The sequence below is a fragment of the Mchenga conophoros genome, linkage group LG22 (assembly GCF_057382185.1).
Source record: "Mchenga conophoros isolate Kocher_MC1m ecotype Shallow Benthic linkage group LG22, M_conophoros_male_GT1.1, whole genome shotgun sequence".
Lineage (NCBI taxonomy): Eukaryota > Metazoa > Chordata > Actinopteri > Cichliformes > Cichlidae > Mchenga > Mchenga conophoros.
The window spans coordinates 9,950,687-9,974,913 of NC_140546.1; the positions used below are offsets into that span (position 1 = coordinate 9,950,687).

General features: G+C 44.0%; 1 protein-coding gene across 1 annotated transcript in view; it reads left to right on the forward strand.

Annotated features, from left to right (window-relative positions):
- nudcd1 (NudC domain containing 1) overlaps positions 1-24,227 on the forward strand; it is a 56,618-nt gene that overhangs the window by 10,702 nt on the left and 21,689 nt on the right. Inside the window, exon 6 of the mRNA XM_085262627.1 lies at positions 10,643-10,850. Coding sequence (XP_085118753.1) covers positions 10,643-10,850 — 208 coding nt within the window. The remainder of the gene's footprint in view (positions 1-10,642; positions 10,851-24,227) is intronic.

Consider the following 24,227-nt stretch of genomic DNA (forward strand, 5'->3'; position numbering starts at 1 on the left):
CAAAAATGACCCCAGGACAACACAAGGGTTATTAAAATCAAGTAAAGTAGCTTTGACTGTCATTTCAACAATATCATAGCAATAATCATCTTTGTTGCAAGTATGTGTACACACACAAGGAATTAGGCCCTTTTTTCTCCATTGTTTTCAATGTACTTAACACAACAGACTAATAAATATGGATGGATACCACAAAAACAGTATATACATGGGAGCTTCACAGTTGTACATGTATGCACAACAAAGACTATATACAGCAGCTTTAGTTTAGCAGCAGGTATACTGGATGTTTTAGTAAAGGCAATATATGAGTGATATAAGTGTTCATCAGAGCGACGGCCTGTGGAAAAAGAATCCAATCGAGGTTTATTATATAGGTAACATACAGATAATACAGTACATCTTGAAATTAAAAAACATTCCTCCAGGAGCACACGATGCGATATATAAGGCAATATATAATTAAAATATAATACAGAGTACAAATACTTAGTGGAGTCTATGTGTGTGTGTGTGTGTCTGTGCAGTTTTGTTGCCAGTCCCTTTCCTGAGTATTGAGCTGTCTGATGACTTGAGGGAACAAACCGTTACACAGTCTGGCAGTGAGGGCCTGAATATTTTGGTACCTCTTGCCACATAGCAGGAGGGTAAAAGTTTGTGTGAGGGGTACGTGGGGTCATCCACAATGCTGGTGGGTTTTTCAAATGCAGTTTGTGTGGAAAAATAAACGTGTGCGATGAAGGGAAGAGAGCCTCGGATGATCTTCTCAGCTGTTCTCACTGTGCACTGCAGGGTGCTTTGAGATCTGTTACTGTGCAGTTTCCATACTAGTGATGCAGCTGCTCAGGAACCTCTCGACAGGCCTGGGGGCGCAGGAGATGGACTTTGCTCAGCCTTTGCAGGAGAGACGCTCTTGGTCCTTCTTGGCTATTAAGCTGGTGTTTTTGACAGGTGAACACTGTGGAATTTTGTGGCCTTTACAATATTTCCAGCAGAGAGTGGATACCCCTGATCTTCTAAAGTCAACAATCGTCTCTTCTGTTTTGTTCAGCAGTCCGTTCGCTGTCGTACCTCGTCTCTGTACACTGATTCGTCATTATTATCGATAAGACTCACCACGGCCTGAGAGCTGATCAGAATGGACTTACATTTGCAGCCAGCTTAATTGGCCATTCAAAGAAGTGTAATTCAATACTGCAGTAGTTGGCTCCTGCCGTATTGGCTTCATTTCATATTCATCTTTTTTATTCCTCAGAGGTTTCTGCTTTAGACTGCATTCTTATAGCTATGTGTATCTAATAAAGCTAAGTGTAATGCTCCTTTTTAGTTTTTTAGTGTTTGCATTTGAGCTGTCAGAATGAGAAAAATACAAACTTTATCTCATGAAGTTAACTTTCCAAAATAAATCCTAATTAATAAAAACAAGTTCATCTTCTTCAAGGAGTGTTGAGATGCAAGAAACCCAAATCAGCAGTAATAGTACATAACTGTTGAGCTGTTGTTTAATATACAATGCTTTAGAAGTGCATGTAATTTTAACTCTTGGCAAGGAACAGAAGTCCTGTTTCATTTTTTTTCTGTCCTTACCACAGTGCCGCCACTCATTTCTGACCCTGCTGATCTCTGTCAACAGAATTTGTGCAGAGTGCAGACCTAATATAGGAAAAGTCACGTTGTCCTCATCAGAATCTTTGACTCGGTGCTGCTCAGGCTTGAGACTGTGAGAAAACACTTAAAAATAATGTGACACGGCTTGTCATTTATCCTATTTATAGTGATGTATTTTTATTATGATTATTTTTTGTCTCAAAAATTCTGTCTGAAACTGACCTGAAAGTCAAGCTGTCTGCGAATCTGTTAAAACAGTGACAGAAAGTGAAATAAAAGATCCGAGTGGCATTCCCGCCTTCCACCATGAGACGTGCGACTGCCACCCCTCCCACCTTTTCTGTAATTGGACTGTTTCTGGTTAAGATTCATTACGCGGTTGCTTTTGCTTGTCACGTCGACTTCTTTCGCTCATTACCTTTCCGAGCTGCTGGTTGAATGCGCACACCGACTCGTTCACTTGTCGCCATAGAAACATCTGAGCGGGCGGCAGAATATTCCCAATCAGACTGAGGTCTCTGTCAGGTCAGGTGATCTGTGTCTGTGTACACAGATGTGTTTCCAGGCCATTTATTCCTGTTGCACAGGACCTGTGAGACGCCTTCAGCATATTCTCTCAGTCTCGCTGACGAGCTTTGACTAAAATGTTCAGTTAATTCAGCAGTGAGAGGGATTTTTTTTCTTCCCTTTTTTGGATGACTTGCTGTAGGCCTGCAGCATACTAGTCATGAATAATTTTATTAGATAGTTAAGTAATGGAATGACTTAATTAATAATGCCGAAAATAAACCCTGTCTGCACACTGCTCCACAGTTAGAGACTCTTTAACTCTGACTCAGGGGCTGCATGTTCTCACATTTTAGACAGTGGGAAAAAAGTTATTTGGTATACAGAATCCACTCACTTTTAAATTATTATAAAAATTACCTGTTTGTTATTTCTAATTTAATTTTATTTTTAATCCTGGTTACTAAAGTAACATTGGAGTCGTGATTTTTGCCTCATATCAGTGCTCAATTCAGCTCAAACTGGTTTCTTGACAATGAATTTGATGTACTCGAATAGCGTCCACAGTCACCAGATCTCAATCCAGTACAAGCACCTTTGAGATGTGATGGAACATGAGGATCACATCATGGATGCGCAGCCAGATCTGAAGTAACTTTATGACGCTATCATGTCAGTGTGGCTCCAAATCTCTGAGGAATCTTTCCAGTACCTTGTTGAATCTGTGCCATCACAAATTAAAAGAGTTCAGAAGGGAAAACAGGGTCCAAGCCAAGGTGTACCTAATAAAGTGTCCGTGACTGTGGAATTTCTGCATTTTGCATAATGTGGCTTAAATTCAATCATCACTAAAATATTTTCTTTTTCTATATTTCATGTGAGGGAGCCAATTAAGACAAGTTGAGTGGTCAAAGGTGTCATATTGATATTTAAAGTGTTTTGATTGATTCTCGACGTCGGCTCAGGAACATAAAGGCGTAAATTAAACAAGTAAAGATGAAAAGGCAGCGAAATGTTCTTTTAATGTTATTAGAAAAGCTTGAATGGTCATGAAAAGTAGGAACATTTCCTGTATCGGTTTGAAAGCCCTCTAACATTTGCTGGAATGTCGTGGAAAACTCGGGCTGGTTTCAAGAAGAACAGTAGGCTACGTAAACGTATCTGTGTCTTTAGAAAGACAGAGGACAACGGTCGTACAGGTGAGAAATGGGGAGAGAGACAAAGACAGGTTCAAGGAGAGCAGTGAGATTATTGAATATGTAACGTCTGATGTCACACAGGCTGATATGGAGGTGAGCCTGGACTTTACGATGATGGATAAAGTCAGCCTAACATTTGATCCCTTCAACATGACATCATACAGAGTCAAGAATAGAGAAAACTTTGAAACTAAGTATTTACAGCGGTTTGAAGCTTTTGGTTGACAGGGCTTATTTGTGCACATTATTTGAAATTTTGACCATCTTTTGTATGAGAATCCATCATATATAGACAGAAAATAAGGAAGCTCATAATAGATCCACTTTACAGCAAAAAAACATTGAACTAAACATTCGTATCCATCTTGGCCCTTTTCTTGTTTTTAAACTCTGTTATACTCACAACCTCTAAACAAGCAGACAAACAGCTACCTTCTCCTTCAAAAGATATATTAAAAAAAACCACAACATGACCCAGAGAGGGCAAAGTGCATGTTGATGGTGCCGAAGCAGAGTAATGGCAGCTTTTCAGGCAATCCTTTTATCAGCACTCTTACTTTCTCCTTTCGAAGAAAAGGTAATGGATTAGATGTCAAGAGAGGAGACATGTTCAAAGAGGCTTGTAAGTGACGAGAGAGGGAGCAGAAAAGATAGAAGTGACTTGGTGCTGTGTTAAGGAGACGAGATGTGGGTATAGAAAAAGTATATAGATGACAGAGAATATGTCCAAACAAGTGGGTGGAAATGATTATTCCGATACAAGGACACCAAAAACCTTGAGTTCAGTCATTTATAGTGATGCATAGGCGTACAAAACTGGATTATTTTAAACTTCAGCTGACTGAGTTCCAACACAGATAAACAAAAAAGATCAACACTGAGCAAAGAAGATTGGGAAAATGAAATGGAAGATTTGGCAACCCTCCTCCTGCCTTGTTAGTTTCTTTGTTGACAACAAAAGGTGATAATGAACAACTCTTAGTTTCTCACATCTACACCAAATATGGAGCAGGTCTGTTGGTTTGATGCTGCATAGTTGGAACAATTTAATTGCTCAGGCTTTGGCAATAATCAGCGTATGTTGTTTATGATGGCTGTTATAGATGAAAAGGTTGGTACAGAGATGTTTGCGCATCAATTACATGATTTCGCTCATGCTAATCTTGCTTTTTTGTTTCATTTAAACATGTTTATTGTTATTTGGTAGTTCTAAGAGTTGCTTACAGGAAAGAATATTTTAATTTAATTGTTATGATAATAAAACACTTACACCTCATGTTTTAGAAACTGCAGCTTGAGAAAAATCATGCGGTTGTAATCGTAATTAAATTAAGGACAAAGTGGGGTTAAAGGGAATAGTCGAAAACCTCACCTTCAAGATCTTCTTCCAGTGCACCTCTGGACTTTTAGATCGCTGCCTGGAAGTCTTGTTCTGTCCCTTTTACATTTATGCCTCTGTGATGCAGACTGGATCTCCTTCAGCTTGTCAAACTAATGATTCTTTAACTTGATTTTCAGTTTTGGAAATTAGGTAAAATGTCTTGGAGGCAAATTTGTTGATATTTTGTGGATCTGATTGAACTCCACCAGCCATTATAGACAGCTCTGCATTGACAGTCTCATTGTGGGGGATAGATTCACAGTGTACATCACTGTAAATGACTCGCATAACCCTGGACTTAGTTCTCAACTTCAGGCTTAAAAAGCAGGCTTCAAATGAAAACTTCTGGTCGTGGGTGTGTACCCAACCCTCATTATTAGAGATGGTCCCCCACTTGAAATTGTGCTCATTTTGAAGCAAAAGCTATTTTTTATCTTCTGTTTAAGTTTATAAAAGTCTAAAGTTAGAACAGCACCAAGAAAAAAATAAATACAAACACTATACAGGCAAAAGTGTGAGGCTTCAAATTTTTTATTATTAACAGTACTAGGGAAAATATAACAGTATGACATCGTTAAAACTAACTCTCTGAAGCATTTGTTTGTGGTAGCTAGATGTCAGGTGCCAAGGAGTCAGTTTACTGGAAAGGAGAGATGAAAAAAATTATGTTCTGCTTCATATATTTTCATTCATTTCTTTGTACTTTAATCTTTACTTTTGTGTAAATATCGGATCATTTAATTTTTTCCAGTCAGTCAAACAGATTAATTACATGGTTGAATGAAGTCCGTAATGAATGAAACTCCCAACAATTCATTTGAAACGTGGCGAGAGACACCAAGTACACTATGCTTGTTTGTAAGCTCAACTCAGAATTATTAAGAGTGTTGTATGTTTTTCAAGTGAAGTCTTTAATATTAAATGTAACTAGCAAGTGTAGCTTCAAATTTAGTGGATTAAAAACTGCATTATTTCTCGCCCACAGCGAGGGGAGATAAAATAGATGCAGGAAAGAAAGTGAAGATAAAATAATAAAATAAAATAATTTGGTTGGAAACAAAATGATCTGCATGAAATGATGAGAGAGATAGAAGAGCACAGATAGAGGACTGTTAGGGATTCAGAAGGGCAGAGCATGAGTAAGGAGGAAGTGAGAGCACCTGTGAAGAGGATGAAGAGTGGAAAGGTGATTGGTGCTGATGAGGTTGGGGGATGTCTAATTGAGAGGGCAGTGGAGCTTTTAACCTGATTGTTATACCATGATGCTATGGGGAAGAAGCTATTGTTATAGGGTGAAATGGAGGCAGATGATGGGCTGTGGTGATCCCTGAAGAAGACAAAGAAGTTAGAAAGACAAGAGCGAGTTTATCAACCTTTTTTTGGGTTGCATTCAAAATCATAGCAAGATAGCAAGGGCGAGATTTACTAAAGGGAACCAATAAGTATGTGTGTGCAGTCCCCAAATAGTGCTGATAGGTGTGAATTACAAAACTTGCATGGTTTTCTAAACTCATGCAGTCAGTTCATTTCAATGTGACATGCTCAGTCTGCTAAGAGCTGTGCAAACCACAGAGTAAGACATGATATTCAGCTGCAGGTGATTACTAATAGGACAGGCGTGGCTTGTTTATTTTAATCAGAAAAGCATAAAAATGTCTTTCATACACGTGCATGTTAAATGTAGGCCTGGCAAAGAGAATCATTATAATGGAAACGACCTTCAGTAGCTGACAGGTGCCGATGTAGGACTGTAAACAGTGCAGCAATATGTGTCTGTAGCATTCTTGTTTTGAGACGACCCCTGAAGGGATACAACAAACTGGAAATGCCTTATTTACAAATGTTTTTTTTCTATATTCTGCGAGTTTTCTAAGCTAGATTTCTATAATTAAAAAAATTGATCTACAAATTTGTGTGTGTGTGTGTGTGTGTGTGTGTGTGTGTGTGTGTGTGTGTGTGTGTGTGTGTGTGTGTGTGTGTGTGTGTGCAATTAGCAGTACTTTGCTGCTTGTCAATTTGAAATGGTATGAAGTGGTATTATTCCTTAACACTGGTTAAGGATGTTCTCTGCATATAAAAGTTATGTAAGTAGTAGGAGGAGAGATCAGAGGGAGACTCTCGACCTTGGAAATAGATTCGTTTAAGGATAGGAGGTTAACCTTAACCTCAACCTCATTTGTCAAACCAGAGACAAAACATACATCAAAGTGAAGGAGTCAGGCTTTTGACAATATTTAGCATTTTTCCCTCTGATTTTATTTGACCTGTCGAGGCCGCCTGTACTTTCAGAAATCAAACGTTTTCCTGAGCACGCTGAAAGTATTTTAAAGCATCAAACCTTCTTATATTTCTGAACCAGGACCACTCAGCTGCTCTTAAATGTCCCACCATCCAGGTTCAGTACTAGAGGGCTTTTACTGTTTTAGCTCCTGTGCTCAGTAACTCTAATGCCCATTACCGTCAGGTCAGCTTTGCCTGTCCCATATTTTAAAAAATATTTTTAAGAACCTGCCTTTATAGACTTATATTTCTTTCCTCGTCTTTTGCAGAGCATGTGGTTTCTGTAAAGACTTTTGAGGTGCTGTTTTAAGAAGCGCTCTAAAAAGACCTGCGATAAACAATGATCAGTTTGACTAGAAGCAGTATTTCCTTTAGTTTTCTCACTTTTATTCATATTTTGCCAAACTAATGTGGTGATAGCCACAAAATTAAATTGGATGTGGGTAATTTCTTAGTTTTCTCAGTAAGTGAAATGAGGCGGGCTGTGTGAGTGATCAGGTTGCTGTACTTTGCTGCTTTTTAAATACCTGGCAGCTGCATTACAGAAAAGTGGAAACCTTTCACCTGAGGTAACAGACAAAACAGGATAAAAGCTGCAGCCTGAAAGAAAATATTGCGTAAATCTCCTGTTGGATCAGCAACAGATGAAAAGGAGTCAAAGGGACTTTATTTTAGAAATAAAGTCTTGAAAACACCATTCAAGGACAAGGCTGCAAACAGATTTATGACGGGATTGTTTGTGCCATTTATGATTATGTTCTCAGAAGCCAAAGTCATTTTATCAAGCATCTGTGAACTTTTAGAGGAGAATCTAAAGAACAACATGATGCCTGCTGCTCATCTATTCTCCAACAAGGCTTTTAACAAACATTGCCTCTTTATGACTTACACTTTATTCAGAGTACATCTGTTCTGAGCATTACTGCCGATGCTGGTTACGCTCCCCGTGACGACTCGTGTTATGTTTCATTATAGCATACCACACAGCACAGGCGTCGTCATAGCTGAAGGAAAGGAAAGATTTGATGTGTGCTGAGTCAGAGGCAGCAGAAAGTTGGCTCGTGGGGAATGGTGAGAACAGGCTGGAGCGGAAACGTGGTCGTCATGGTTGTGAAAAAAGCCTTCAAAGAAAGCAGTTCGGTGCCTCAGCTTCCTCATATTACCATAATGTACATTACGCTCTAATTATAATTGACTCCTTTTACTTGTTGCGTAAATACTCTAATTGAAATTGAAAAATAAATCTGGATCTGTATTAAAATACGCTATTAGTGCTAATGGATAATCATTTGATTTATGTGGCAGGCTCTTTCATTCGAGTAAGAGCAGCGCTTCATTGATAAAAGCTTGTATTAGCATAGCAATACTGAGGCATTAAAGAAATCATGAGTCAGCATCTGGCTTGAAACCATATCAAAGCTGCTAGCTTGGCAAGTGAACGTTGCACTAAATTTAAGTGAATTACTTTATTGCATTTTATTGTCACTGGAAAACAAATGCTTCCAACATAGAAGGAGTAACGCTCGTAGAATCCAGGCTTAAAGAAGTCGGTTCCTTTGGTTACAAGCAGGGAGGAACAGACACGGATGTAAAAGTGAGAATGGGCAAACCAAGAGCTGCATTCTTACAGCTGGAGAACATCTGGAACTCAATAATTCCACTGTGGAATCAGTGTTTCTCTACAGTGCAAAATTTTGGAGGGTATGTAAAGATAAGATACATACCTTTATCAACAGCTGCCTAAGGAAAATTTTAACCTCCTAGGACCTGGGTCCACATATGTGGACATCACATTTTGGGTTGTCTAGACCAAAATACTAAATTTTGCTCTATAAGGGCCTGATATCCACTTGTTCTTATTTTTCTCAGAAAGAAAAATCAGGTAAAAAAACAAAACGTAATTCTTTGTTTTTACATTCATCAGGTTCCAAACAGCCCAAATAGCAAAGAGAAATTAAAAATGCATGCCATGAAAGAGTTTGGGTCTTAGGAGGTTAAAGATCTACTGGCATAACAACATCTTCAGTTAAGACTAGGGGGGAAAAGTGAAGCAACTATCTGTAGAAGAAGAGATAAGAAGATGGAGATGGATAAGAGATACGGTGAGGAAACCAGGCCACTGGACCACCAGATGTGGTTTTGTGGAATCTGCAAGGGAGGAGGAGCAAAAGAAGCAGGCCAAAGATTACACGGCAAAGAGATAAATATGAGGCCTGTTTTACGGATGACAGTCGCAAGAATGTCGCTGTAATTTAGTTCTTCCTCCATCATTTATGATAAATATGGTAAAATTCTTTCCTTCATGTGATCCATTTATATAAAATCACTCTGAGGCTGTTGAGGGTAGCTGTTCTGTTAAAACACTACACATACAGAGGACAGAAAACGATGTTTTCTGTGTTGATTCTCCAAAGCCACATACTGGTTTATACTCTTACTTTGTAATTTTAGGGGCAATAGGGTAATTTGGCAAAATTGAACTGTAACACAGGAGTGTGGACTTCTGTGCAACTGATTCTGTCTTGTTAATTATAACTTGTTATTTAAAGAGGCTCCTTTTGAATTTCTGCTAGATCATGATGTTAAAATAATGCCAAAAACATCTGCTTTTATAAGTAAAGAATCTAATAAGGGATGCATACAGTCATGTGAAAACTCTTAACAGCTCTGTAATAAACTGAGTGTGCCCCACTGTTCAGTAGTTAGGGCTGCTAAAGGGAGTCAGTTAGTGCTTCTACTACCTTAAAGTAATTGTTCCTGTAAGCTTTGTTGATGAGGAATTTTGGTCCACTCTTCTTTACAACATTACTTCAGTTCATTGAGGTTTTCGGAGTCACGGTTCAGCCACAGCAGTCGCATGGACGCCAGCCAGTTCAGCGGCTTCATTCTTTTGTTTTTTAGCCATCATGGTGTGAATTTGCTGTTGTGCTTGAGCTCATTGTCATGTTGCATGACCCATTTTAGACCAAATTATATCTTATAGAATACTTATGTATATCTGTCCATATATACTCTGTCTCCTCCTTAACAGGTGGATCAGTCTAAACAAAAAACAATGATGGACAGCAATTATTAAAATCTATATGTTTTTAAAAAGATTTATTATTTTAAAAAATTGCCCAACTATCAATAGCCCACTAGTTCATTATAAAAAATGGTCGTTCAAAACTTTCTGTTGATCCACCAGTTGATTCATTTACATTTTTTGTTTGTGGCCGATGTTTTGTCCCAATATAGCAGAACGTAACATGCAAAACAACTTTTTTGTTGTAGTATAATTTAGTTTTCCTGTTAATAATGCAAAAGTTGAAGGGTTTTTTGTTGTTGTTGCATAAACTAAACGTTGAAATAATTAGAAAATAAATAGATGCTTGTTTGGTTTACTCATCTCACTTGAAATTTGTAGGTTTTAATAATTCAATACATTAAAATTCAGCATACGAATTGCCTTAATAGCTTCGCTGTGAGCTCATTCGTGGTCATCCCCACTTGCGCTATGATGATCCATTTATTTTAATGGTCTCCTATCTGCAGTTGACTGAATATTCAAAAGTAATTTCCTTCAATGTCTGCACTCTATCAGATCTTTTATGTATGACTCAGAGACAGCTGGCTCAGGACGATCATTAACTTCAGCACCACACATTTCTTTCCCCTTTGAATTCAGATCCCATTTACTTTTGGCAGCAGACGACCGAGGACGTCACACTGTGTGTGCGCATGCCCGAGGGTATCACCAAAGAGGGGGTGCAGTTCAGGCTGACGGCAGACAACATGACCATTGGAGTTCAGGGTTTCCCTCCACTGCTGGAAGGCCAGCTGTTTGCATCTGTAGACCCCGAGGCCAGCGCCTGGATCATCAAAAATGACAAAAGGTTTGCAGTCTGAAATGTGGAGTGTTGATGAAGTTGGATTATTTTTTTTCTTCATTATATTTTGGAGTTGAAATCGTAGGATAAAAACAGTACCGTAACACGGCGCTATTTCCATCGTTGTTCCTCTGCTCGCCATTTCCCCGCCTCTCTACAACATATTAGTTAACTTCTGTTCACTTCACCATCATTCAATTAAAAACTGCCACAGACTCATGAAGGTGTCACTTGGCAATGAAAAATGTTAGAATACGTACATGCTCTAATAAAAATAAAATGATAAGTAATACAATATATAGTGGCATCAATACTTTTTCCCACCTCTGCAGTAGATTACAGAAATATCTCACATACTATATATAAACCTGCACACAATAAATCTCTGCACAGTCGTCATCTTCATGAATGAAATATTGAATGTGTACAAGATTAATGCAGCACTCTGGGGATTTGAGAAGCCTGAAACATGTTATGAGTTTGGATGTTGAGTCAGAAACTCTAACCATCCGGGGATCGGTGAATTAAGAATTAATGAATTAAGCTTTTAAAAATTTATTGATTTAATTTTTTTTGCTTTAGAAAGAAAGAATTAAATTCCTTAAATTGTTCCTGCCACTTATTTAATATTAAACGTGTTAATGGTGTTTTAAATCAAATGTGTTTATGTGCCAATACAAACATCAGAGAGAGAGAGGCAGCATTTCATTGGTGAATTTTGTCTTGAGAGTCAATATATTTATAAACATTATTAACAGGATTGATTCATTATAGGTTTTTATAGTTAGCGCCTCAGCACGTGTATATGCTTTTAAAGCACACTAATACCATATGCTTACCAACTACTTTATTAGGTATACCTGTTCAACTGCTCATTAATGCAAATGTCTTATCAGCCAATCAAATGACAGCACTCATTACATTTAGGCTTGCAGAAATCGTCAAGACGATTTACTGAAGTTGAAACTGAGCATCAGGGTGGGGAAGAAAGGTGAGTTAAGTGACTTTGAGCAGGGCATGGTGCCAGAGGGGCTTGCCTGCATATTTCACACACTGCTGAGATGGGTTTTTGCTGCACGACCATTTCCAGGGTTTACAGAGAATAGTGTGCAAAATAAAAAATAGCCAGTGAGCAGCAGTGCTCTGGGAGAAAATGCCTTATTTATGCCAGAGGTCAGAGGGAAATGGCTAATCTGCCTCAAGTTGACAGGAAAGCAACAGTAACTCATATAACTGCTCGTTACAACCAAAGTGTGCAGAGAACATGGAGGAACTGACAGCGCATTGCGCCTTGAAGCAGATGGGCTACAACAGCAGAAGACCACACCAGGTGCCACAACTGTCTCATAAGAACAAAGAACTGAGGCTACATTTCACATTGACTCACCAAAATTTTATAGAAGACAATTTTTTTAATGCTAGGGTCAGGCCCAGCATGCATATTATATATTGTGATTTTAGCTATTGGTGGAGAATATGCTTAATCTACTGAGCAGCATGGTGTAGCACAGCGGTCCCCAACCTTTTTTGCGCCATGGACCAGTTTAATGTGAGACAATATTTTCACAGATTGGCCTTTAAGGTGTCGCGGATAATTACAACAAAATAAAATGATACGACCAAGACAAAAACTGTGGTGTTTTGTAAATATAATAATGAACATGAATTCACTGGGTAATTGTGTAAATTTATTAGCAGCGTCCATTGAGAGTAACATCCTCCTCTCTGCCCCTTAATATTCTCTGGTCGCTATGGTAACGCGTAAATATTTCTTTCAAAATAAGACACACAACTACAACACGGGAAAAGATCCAACGATAAAAACCCTGAAAACCATAAATTTCACACCCAAGCCTCAACTCGGCGCAGCTCTGATGACATCAACATGTTTACGGAAGCGGTTGTGGGATTTATCGGGAAACTAGCGGACGACACAGCAGAAAGAACTATCATCCGAACGTTTCCCAACCAGAAGCCGTGGGTGGATAAAAACATCCGCGACGCTCTGAGATCACGCACCGCTGCCTACAATGAAGGGCTTGTCTCCGGTAATATGGACCTATACAAGGCTGCGTCCTACAACGTGCGCAGCGCGGTCCGAAAGGCAAAGCGGAGCTACGGGGAAAAACTAGAGTCACAGCTACGACAGTGCGACTCTAGGAGCCTGTGGAAAGGACTGCGGACTATAACGGACTATAAACGACCAGCTTCTTCAATGATGAATGCAGATGCTTCACTGGCTGATGAGCTGAACACGTTTTATGCTCGCTTCGACGCCGCAGCAATTAAAACAACAAACGGCTGTGCGCGCTCGGAGTGCACCAGTGAAGAAAATGCATTCGTCATCACAGAGCATGCCGTGAGGAACACCTTCAGGAGGGTGAACACCAGGAAGGCAGCAGGACCAGATGCAATCCCTGGCCGGGTCCTTAGAGCCTGCGCTGATCAACTAGCACCGGTGTTCACGGAGATCTTCAACCTCTCCCTGGCCCAAGCTGTGGTTCCCACGTGCTTCAAACGGTCCATTATTGTCCCTGTTCCAAAGAAACAACAGCCCGCTTGCCACAATGACTACCGTCCAGTAGCACTGACTTCAATTGTGATGAAGTGTTTTGAAAGACTGATGAGAGATCACATCACTTCTTCACTTCCTCCCACCATCGACTCACTTCAGTTTGCTTACCGGACTAATCGTTCCACAGACGATGCCATATCTCACCTGCTCCACACATCCCTGAGTCACCTGGACACTGGCAGAGGGAATTATGTTAGGATGCTGTTCGTGGACTACAGTTCAGCATTCAACACAATAATTCCCTCTAAGCTTTTCACCAAGTTGACGGATCTAGGACTCAGCTCATCACTGTGTCAGTGGATCCTCAACTTCCTCACAGACAGACCCCAATCAGTGAGGGTAGGAAAACAAGTCTCCCCCTCCATCTCACTCAGCACTGGAGTGCCTCAGGGCTGTGTTTTAAGCCCCCTGCTGTACTCACTGTACACTTATGACTGTGTAGCCACATCCGACACCACCTCCATTGTCAAGTTTGCTGACGACACTGCTGTTGTGGGCCTGATCTCCGACAACATCGAGACGGCCTACCTGGAGGAGATTAGGAACCTGGAGACCTGGTGCCAGGAGAATAACCTCCTCCTAAACATCAGCAAGACTAAGGAGCTGATCGTGGACTTCACTACAAAGCAGGCGAGGAATTACAAACCCCTCATCATCAGTGGCACGCCAGTGGAGAGAGTGGACAGTTTCCGATACCTGGGTGTCCACATCACTCAGGATCTGTCATGGTCCTGTCACATCAACACCCTGGTTAAGAAAGCCCGTCAGCGTCTCTTCTTCCTCAGAAGACTTAGAGACTTCCATCTGCCACTGAAGGTGCTCAAGAACTTCTACTCCTGCACCATCGAGAGCGTCCTGACGTCAAACATCTGCACCTGGTTTGGGAACAGCACCAAGCAGGACAGACGAGATCTGCAAAGGGTGGTGCGCTCGGCAGAACGCATCATTCAATCAGAGCTCCCTGACCTGCTGTCCATCTACACCAAGCGGTGCAAGTCCAAAGCTAGGAAGATTATGATGGACCTCTCCCATCCCAACAATGGACTCTTCTCACTGTTGAGGTCTGGGAAGCGCTTCCGCTCCCTTAAGGCCAAAACAGAGAGAATGAAGAGGAGCTTCTTCCCCCAGGCTATTCGGGGCCTGAACCAGGTGTAGGACTGGACTCTCCCAACACATCACTATAAGACTGGACTCTCACACACGTCACCACACGCACCACCACACATTTCCTATAATCCTATAATTCCTATAATTTATAATCCTTATCTTTATAATCTCTTCTGCTATTTGCACATTCTTTACTGTAAATTCCTAAGTTAATTTGTAAATTTTTGTAGTAAATTGTAAATATTGTAAAACTTTTCTTCTGTCATTTAATGGTCGGGCATTGTACAGCTACAAGCATTTCACCCCCATGTCATACTGTGTATGGTTGTGTGTGTGTGACAAATAAAATTTGAATTTGAATTTGAATTTGAACTCTCGCGGTCTGGTACCAAAGCGGTCTGTGGCCTGGGAGTTGGGGACCGCTGGTGTAGTACACAATAAAGAAATTCAGGACTGGAAAAGTTATTTGTCACGATGATGTCTGGAAACATAATATATTTTGTTTATTATGGTTATAAGTCTCAATTCAGTGTATGATGTTTCATTTTTGCGCTATTTTATATATATTTTAAAGAAGAATAAGATGTTAAATGTTATGAAACCAACTGAAACTTTCAGTGTTACATAAGTTCAGTCTGCTTTGAAGGCTACAAGTGAACAGATGAAACCAAAGAGAAAAACTCCCTTTGTCATAAACTGCTCTGCAGTATCATAGTGTGACACCAGCATAGATGAGTGAAATGTACAGTAATGCAATTTTCTTCTTTCTCACACTTCTGGGGTTGCCATTGGCCCAAAAGCACCACTTTGAGATCCTGGGGTATAACATATATAACAAATGTAACATAAGCATGATCTAATCCATGTATTGCATAGAAAATTGTCTTTCAGTTGCTTTTTGGGCTTTATTTTCAGTTTTCTTTATACAACACTGAATCACATTATGTGGGATTTTTTTGACAGTGTTTAGCAGACTCACTGAGTGTTATTATATCTTCGGTGACCCCGCTAGCTGTGCTTTCAGGGTCAGTAGCTCCTGCTTATGTGTTTCAAGGCAAATTGAATTAAATTGAATTGAAATTGCTTCTAGGTAATGAGCCTGGCTTTGAGTTATTCAAGAATATTTATTTATTAATAAATTGGGGCCACTGGGAAAGAGGCACCTTGAATTGGACAAACTTCTGCATGCAGACCTGTAAGCAGAGCTTTCACAAAAGTGTCGGATAAGGAAAGCAGGACTAAACTCAGGCAGGAAGTAGTGAAACGCTGACACTCACTTAAAATATTCTTGGTCAGTGAAGACCTGGGGCCAAGCCTTCCAATCTCTCTTGCGGCAAAATATTCTTCCACCCGCGTGTTACTGTTTGAGTTATGACTGACAGTAAAAAAAGAAAAGAAAAGTGACTCCTATCAGTGCAGGAGTACACGATGTCCACATGTTGTCTAGTTTCCCAATTGTCATCCTCAACAAGCGAGCTGGATCACATTTGTTATCTTGAAGCCACAAAAGGCTTTACGGAGCTTTTCTCAGAAATCAGACTTCCCATCCATCCATCCATCTTCATCCGCTTTATCCGAGGCCGGATCGCGGGGGCAGCAGCTTAAGCAAAGAGGCCCAGACCTCCCTCTCCCCAGCCACCTCCTCCAGCTTATCCGGGGGAACACCAAGGCGTTCCCAGGCCAGCCGAGAGATATAATCTCTCCAGCATGTCCTGGGTCTGCCCCGGGGCCTCCTCCCGGTGGGACATGCCCGGAACACCTCACCCAGGAGGCGCCCAGGGGGCATCCTTGTCAGATGCCCGAACCACCTCAGCTGGCTCCTTTCGATGTGGAGGAGCAGCGGCTCTACTCTGAGCCCCTCCCGGATGGCCGAACTTCTCACCCTATCTCAAAGGGAGAGGCCAGCCACCCTTCGGAGGAAGCTCATTTCCACCGCTTGTATCTGCGATCTCGTTCTTTCAGTCACTACCCACAGCTCGTGGCCATAGGTGAGGGTAGGGGCGTAGATCGACCGGTAAATTGAGAGCTTCGCTTTTACACTCAGCTCCCTCTTCACCACGACGGACTGGTGCAGCGTCTGCATTACTGCAGCTGCAGCCCCAATCCGTCTGTCGATCTCCGGCTCCCTTCTCCCATCACTCGCGAACAAGACCCCGAGATACTTGAACTCCTCCACTTGGGGCAGGAACTCATCCTTGACCCGGAGTGGGCACTCCACCCTTTTCCGGCTGAGAACCATGGTCTCAGATTTGGAGGTGCTGATCCTCATTCCCGTTCCCGTTTAAATTAAACTAATTTAAACTTGACTAAGGGTATTGTAACATCTTCCGTCCATCATTTGACAAACACAAACTTCATCCACTATGATTCAGTCAGTGCTGAATACTTTTCATATAAATTGGCTCTGCTGATCCAGTACTCAATATGAGTTGAGTCACATCCTCTGGTATAAAACCTTTTATTTTTATTACCATCTTTGCTTCCTGTTCCTTCAATACAAGTCCTCCAGTGCTCCATTCAGTGTGAAACCACGTTAAACCAAGGGGCAGGGATAGCTCAGTAGGTAAAGTGGTCGCCCCATGATCGGAAGGTCGGCGGTTCGAATCCACTTAACGGCTACCCTGAGGTACCCCTGAGCAAGGTACCGTCCCTACACACTGCTCCCCGGGCGCCTGCTTAGTGGGCTGCCCACTGCTTCACTGAGTGAATGGGTCAAATGCAGAGAAAAACAAGTAATTTCCCCATGGGGATCAATAAAGTATCCATTATTATTATTATTATTATTATTATTATTATTATTACACAGTCTATTTCTGATAATCCTTGATAACTTTAAAGGCTCTTGTATCTGAGAGGCAGGGAGTATGAATGCATTTGTCTGTCTGTCTTTGTTGTGTCCAGAGAAAAAAAACAAAACTAAATCATGGAGGTGAATGTGTCATGGTCCTGGGTCATTTTGACCCAGTGTTCTTAGTTTTTCTGTAGTTTTGTATTTTGTTTCTTATGTCCATTGGATTGTTTGGTTTGGTATTTGGATTCCCTCTGTGTCCATGTTTTTATTGTGGTGTTTGCTCTGGTACCGTGTTCCCACCCTATGTGTTCTGTGTTCTCCTCATCCCCTCGTATTCATCCTTCTTCTCTGCCTCTCTCTCTGCCTCTCTCTCTCCGTGCTCATCTCTGTGTACTGTGTTGTGTTTAAGGTCCACATCTTGGTGTCAGTATCGTCAGTTTCGTGTCCTCCCTGCTCGGCCATGAGTAATTGTCTTCAGCTGTGTTCCCCGTGTGTTCCCACTCCCCTCGTTACATTCTGTGTATTTATGTCAGAGTGTCCCTTTGTTCTGTGTTGCGTCGTCCCTCTAGGTTGTGTGCATTTTCCGTGTCTTCCCAGCGCCTCAGCTTTTAGTTGCTTCCAGTATAGTTTTATATGACTTCTTATGTTCCTGTTAATAAAGACCGGCCTTTGAGTTCATCCCCGTGTGTCTAGAGCCGTGCATTTGGGTCCTCTCTTGCCTTCACACAGCCGCCGCATGACAGAACGACGCAACCACGAAATGGACCCAGCAGGCTCCGCCCGTGAGGGAGATATTCTCCGTGTACAGAGTCTGGTGCAACGAATAACCCACGCCTCGGACTCACGGACAATTTCCGTCGGACTTAACGCCATAAAGGCAATAATCGAGGGAAACCCTTTCCTTCAGCAGCTCACCTGCTATGAAGGCTTTATCGCCGAATTGAGCCGAGCTAAGGAGGCATTACAAGCCCGTGAGCTGGCAGACAATGTCCGTTCCCGGGATTCCACGCCACAGCGACTGCAGACGGAGATCTCCGCCCATCAGCCGCCGCAGCAGCAGCAAACTAAGCTCGCCGCGACGGTACCGCAGCAGCAGACGGGGCTCTCGGTGTCGCAACAGCAGCTGCTAAAACGAGAGGGTTTTTTGGCACCGCTGCCGCAGAGCCCTTCTCCATCCCCTCTCAGCTCTGACCGTCGCTCTCCCGCTGCTCTCCTAGCAGCGATGTGGTCGGATGATGAAGAGGAGACCGTCACCCCCGCATCATCACCGGTTTTCCCCGTCACCTCCGTTCCCTCATTAAGGAGGAGACGCCGTCGCCGGTCCTCTCCTCAGTCGGATTCCGGGACTACTGGGCAGCCGGCTGGGGTGAGTGACAAAGACACTTTCTCTGTTCACTCTGAGGCTAGTTCTCACTACTCTGAATACAGGAATGCAAACTCTGTGACTCTTGCCGTAGACGCTAAAGGCTCACGGTCTGTAAACGTTGAATCTGAACCCGAACTTCTTATGAACCATTGTACTGCCCGGAGGGTCAGCTCAGAGACAGTTTCTCCTACGTTTGGACTCATATTCAAGAAAGATCATCCTTCGCTAGTGTTTCCTAGGTCTAAAAACTCGAAGTCAGCATTTCCTGAGTTAGAGACACCTGTCTCTGTGCCCTTTACCTGTGTGTCTGCTGAGGATGATTGTTTTGCAGTTAAGCTCACCCCTGGGGCTTTACTACCTGCCCCCTTAGATGGTAAAACAGTAAAATCCAAGACTGTAAATGTTCCTGTGATAGCTCGACCCCAGCTCGTTGCTTCTGAGCCATCACCCCCGGGGATTGTCCATTCTGACGTATGTACTGATTCAAATGTTCTTGAGTCAGGGGGCTCTACACCCACCACTGTTTACCCTAGGTTTACTGCTTCCGGCGATCCGGTGGTAAAAAACTTTGTTTCATCTGCCTCTCCGGTGCACAGACCTATGTTTACATCGGCTATTAACCCCTCCTCTGTCAGTATAAGTACGGTTAGCTCCGAAGAAAGAAGCTCTAAGACTGTTGGTGCATCAGCTGATCACATTTCTCTAGAGTCTGTACACACTGAAGGTGATGCATTAGTGCCTGTAAGCTACAGCTTTAGTACACTTAACGCTACGAAGTCAGAGCGCTGTTCCTCATCCGCTCACTCAGGGCAGGGAATCGATCTCTTGCAGACTGTTCTTTCTAGGCCCGCCTCCCAGGCCCCTTGTGTTCTAGGGATAACTGCGGCCCAGCACTCACCTGCACCTGTCTCAATTCCCCAGGTGAGGGGGGCTGGCGCCCAGCTGGTCCCTGTTCCGGTTTCCGGGTCAACTGAGGCTCTGCTGGTCCCTGCACCCGTATCGGCTCCTCGGGTGGGGACAGCAGCCGCCCAGTCCCTGCCGAAATCTGTGCCAACCGCTCAGGTGGGGCCCGCCAGGACCCAGCCAGTCTCTGCACCTGTACCTACTCCTCAGGTGGGAGCGACTGGTGTCCAGCAGGTGCCTGCACCTTTCAACTGCGTTGTAGGCCCAGGGGAACTGACACTGCCACCTGTCCTACATCCGCTCCCACACCCATCATTGCACTCAGCTGCACAGGATGCCCCTCAGTCAGTCATTCGACCCATAACCCTGCCATTAATACACTCTGTAGCTGAGCCGTTAGCCGCCCGACCCGCAGCCACTTCAGCCACTCCTCCACCCGTCACACCTCCACTACAACCATCACTGCAACCATCACTGCAGTCTCTAGCGCAGTCTCCTGCAGCTCTGCTTTCCCCAGTGCAGTCTCCAGTGTCCCCAGTGCAGCCTCCTTTAGCACAGTCATCCACTCAATCACCAGCTCCACTTTCCCCTCAACTATCACTACCACCTCTAGCTCAGTCTCCTGTGCACTCACCTCTGGTTCATTCTCCTGTGAAGTCATCAACTCCACTGCCTACTCCACTCTCACCACCTCCGTTACAACAGACATCAGTTCAGTCCCCTGTGCCAGTGCAGACGCCCTCAGTTCAGTCTCCCGTGCGGTTATCTACTTCACCACCATCAGTAGCTCAGCTCCCACTCTCATCCGCATCTCCAGTAGCTCAGCTCGCACCTGAACCATTGGCCCACTCCCCGATAGCAATACGGTCTTCTGTTCGGCTTAACATTCAGCCAGGGGTCCCAAACCTCTCTGGCTCTACATCAGCTCCTGCTGGAAGCTCGGATGAGCTCATCCAGGACTCCGCGGCTCCCACGCCGCCATCTACCTCGTCCGCTGGGGGTTCCAGTGAGCCCGGCCAGCACCTCCTCGTCTCCGCTGAAGGGTCCGAGGGGCCCGTTCAGCCTCCTGTCTCCGCTGGAGGGTCCGAGGGGCCCGTTCAGCCTCCTGTCTCCGCTGGAGGGTCCGAGGAGCCCGTTCAGCCTCCTGTCTCCGCTGGAGGGCCCGCGGAGCCCGTTCAGCCACCTGTCTCCGCTGGAGGGCCCGAGGAGCCTGTCCAGCCGCCACCTGCGACCGCCTCGTCAACGCCTGGTCCAGCTGCATCCGCCTGTGCTTCTGCTACGCCTGGTCCAGCTGCATCCGCCTGTGCTTCTGCTACGCCTGGGCCAGCCTCTGCCTGTGCTTCTGCTACGCCTGGGCCAGCCTCTGCCTGTGCTTCTGCTACGCCTGGTCCGATCTCAGCCTGTGCTTCTGCTATGCCTGGTCTGATCTCAGCCTCAGCAGCTCCGCCTGGTCCGGCCTCTGCAGCTCCGCCTGGTCCGGCCTCTGCAGCTCCGCCTGGTCCGGCCTCTGCAGCTCCGCCTGGTCCGGCCTCTGCAGCTCCGCCTGGTCCGGCCTCCGAGTCTTCGTCCTCGTCTGGTCCAGCCTCAGCCTGTGCTTCGCCTGGTCCGGCCCCCGCATCGCCACCGTCTGGTCCTGTGCCCACCAGGCCATGGCCAGCACGCCTGAGACTGGAGGGCCGCCGCTGCCTTCCGCGCGGTCGGCCCCCTGAACTGCTCCGTCGTCTCCTTCGCCGCCGCCGCTGCCTTCCGCGCGGTCGGCCCCCTGAACTGCTCCGTCGTCTCCTTCGCCGCCGCCGCTGCCTTCCGCGCGGTCGGCCTCCTGAACTGCTCCGTTGTCTCCGCCGCCGTTGCCTTGCGCACGGCCGGCCTCCTGAACTGTTTTCACGTCGCCGCCGTTGCCTTGCGCACGGCCGGCCTCCTGAACTGTTTCCGCATCGCCGGCGTTGCCTTCCGCATGGTCGGCCCCCTGAACTGGTTCCATGTCTCCGCCATTGCCTTCCGCATGGTCGGCCCCCTGAACTTTCTTTGACCTTTGGTCTTGTGCTCCTGTGTTTTCTGTTGTTCGTTTTTGCCTTTTGTTCCGAGCCCTCCGTCCTAGGCCCCCGCCGCCCGCCCTGGGTCGTTTTCTGTTTGGGTTTTGTTTTCCTGTGTTTGGGCTGTCTGGAGCCAGCCCTTGAGGGGGGGGTACTGTCATGGTCCTGGGTCATTTTGACCCAGTGTTCTTAGTTTTTCTGTAGTTTTGTATTTTGTTTCTTATGTCCATTGGATTGTTTGGTTTGGTATTTGGATTCCCTCTGTGTCCATGTTTTTATTGTGGTGTTTGCTCTGGTACCGTGTTCCCACCCTATGTGTTCTGTGTTCTCCTCATCCCCTCGTATTCATCCTTCTTCTCTGCCTCTCTCTCTGCCTCTCTCTCTCCGTGCTCATCTCTGTGTACTGTGTTGTGTTTAAGGTCCACATCTTGGTGTCAGTATCGTCAGTTTCGTGTCCTCCCTGCTCGGCCATGAGTAATTGTCTTCAGCTGTGTTCCCCGTGTGTTCCCACTCCCCTCGTTACATTCTGTGTATTTATGTCAGAGTGTCCCTTTGTTCTGTGTTGCGTCGTCCCTCTAGGTTGTGTGCATTTTCCGTGTCTTCCCAGCGCCTCAGCTTTTAGTTGCTTCCAGTATAGTTTTATATGACTTCTTATGTTCCTGTTAATAAAGACCGGCCTTTGAGTTCATCCCCGTGTGTCTAGAGCCGTGCATTTGGGTCCTCTCTTGCCTTCACACAGCCGCCGCATGACAGAATGTGAGAAGCTATCATTTTATTTTGTATTCTCTAAGCCTGATTATCTCTCAGAGATACATTTTACCATCAGTGTCACTTTCTTTTATTCTGTGTGTGTGAGGTTGGGATGAAGTTCATATCCGGAAGTTCTTCTGAGCTCGGAATATCTTACAGAAATCGCACCTCTGTCGGCAGTGCTGACTGTTGTCCGTAACAGTTTATGGTAGACAACAAAATACACAGTTTATTTGTTTCCTGTTTTAAAAAAATGTGAAATTGTATTTTTGTTTCTTTGCAGACTGAATTTTAATTATTGTATTTAATGCAAATACCTGAAACCCCCCCCCCCCCAATTGTTCTTCCATTGTTTCGATTGAACATTTTCTCAGTACTAGTGTGTTATACGCTTCATAGACAGACAGCTGAGCACCATTTTTCTTCCATGTGCCCTGAAGTGAATTAAGAAGCTGCCTTTTTTGTCTCTTTTATATCTTCTCATTGTTGCCCAAATATAGACTGATTTCATAACATTCAGCAATACAATAGAGTAAGAATGAGACCGGAGTCTGAAGGCCAGAGAGAAGCTGCAGTGTGCGCACACAGATGAACGCTGTAGAAAGTTCACTATTTTTATCAGTAAAATCAGAATAGAGGGAGTGATGTCATTCAGAAAACCGAGGCAGATCTCTTCATGAGGTACATTGTGCTATATTACGCTTGGATTCAGTGAGTGAGCAATGATAAAGTGGACCATGGTTAGCAATATCTTACTGAAACCTAGGTCTCTTATATACAGAAAGCATTTAGTTTGCAGGCTTTTCATGTATTGTTGGTAGAAGGCAAATTGTTGTTGGTCCACACTTTTGAGTTATGCGGACATTCATGGGTTTTCTTGTTTTGATTATCTTTGCATTATAGTTCTGTATTGTTGAGATTCTGGTCTTTTGTTTTCTTTATGTTCTGGTTGTCTGTGCGTTAAATTACTGGGACGTTGTTTATACCCTTTTTGCATCCCCATTCTCTTCCCTCTGCGTCCATGTTTTGCCTTCTGTCTCTGGTTTCTGCCTTGCCTGCCTCACAGCAGAACCTATCAGATTAAAATTAACCTTCACTTGGCTGAGGTGACAGCAGTGGTGACATCAGCTGTGAGCAGAAGGTCTTCTTGCTTTTCAACTAAACAGCTTCAAACTTGTCTTTAGAGATGCTTGTATCCATGTGCAGCCCCCTGCTGGCTGTACCCAGGCAGTGCAAGTCTTTGGGCCGTGCATTGGGATAATTTTGTTAACACAAAGTTTCATGTTGCCTTTGCTGTCCTTGAGCGTGGGGCCATTTGCCAAAAGTAATGTCATGGCTGCTTTGGTGTAGTGTCAGATTGTATGACACCTCCTGACTTTCTATAACGTGGTGCGCACAGCAAGACCATTGTGGAGGCAGTATGCCAGCACAGGGATGCACATAGGTGGTCCACAGGTGCGCATTCGCTGTCAAAATAAAAGACGGGCACCAGATAAGAAGTTGCAAGTTTGCGTACATAAGATTTTCTGGAGGGGGATAGACATTTGTTTAGAACTCTTAAAGATGTCGAAGAAGCTACTTTAAGCAATTACTTTGGCCTGCCTGGCCTGCATTTGTATAGCGCTTTTCTAGTCCATAGGACCCCAAAGCGCTTTACACTACATTCAGTCATCCACCCATTCACACACACATTCACACACTGGCGATAGCAAGCTACATTGTAGCCACAGCTGCCCTGGGGCGCACTTTGGTGTTCCTCCACCTCCAAAGAAATGTCAGAAGGAGTCTGAACCGCAAAAAGAAGTGCCTATTCTCGGAAAAGTGGTTGCAGGAGGTGAGCTGGCTTCAAACAGATGAT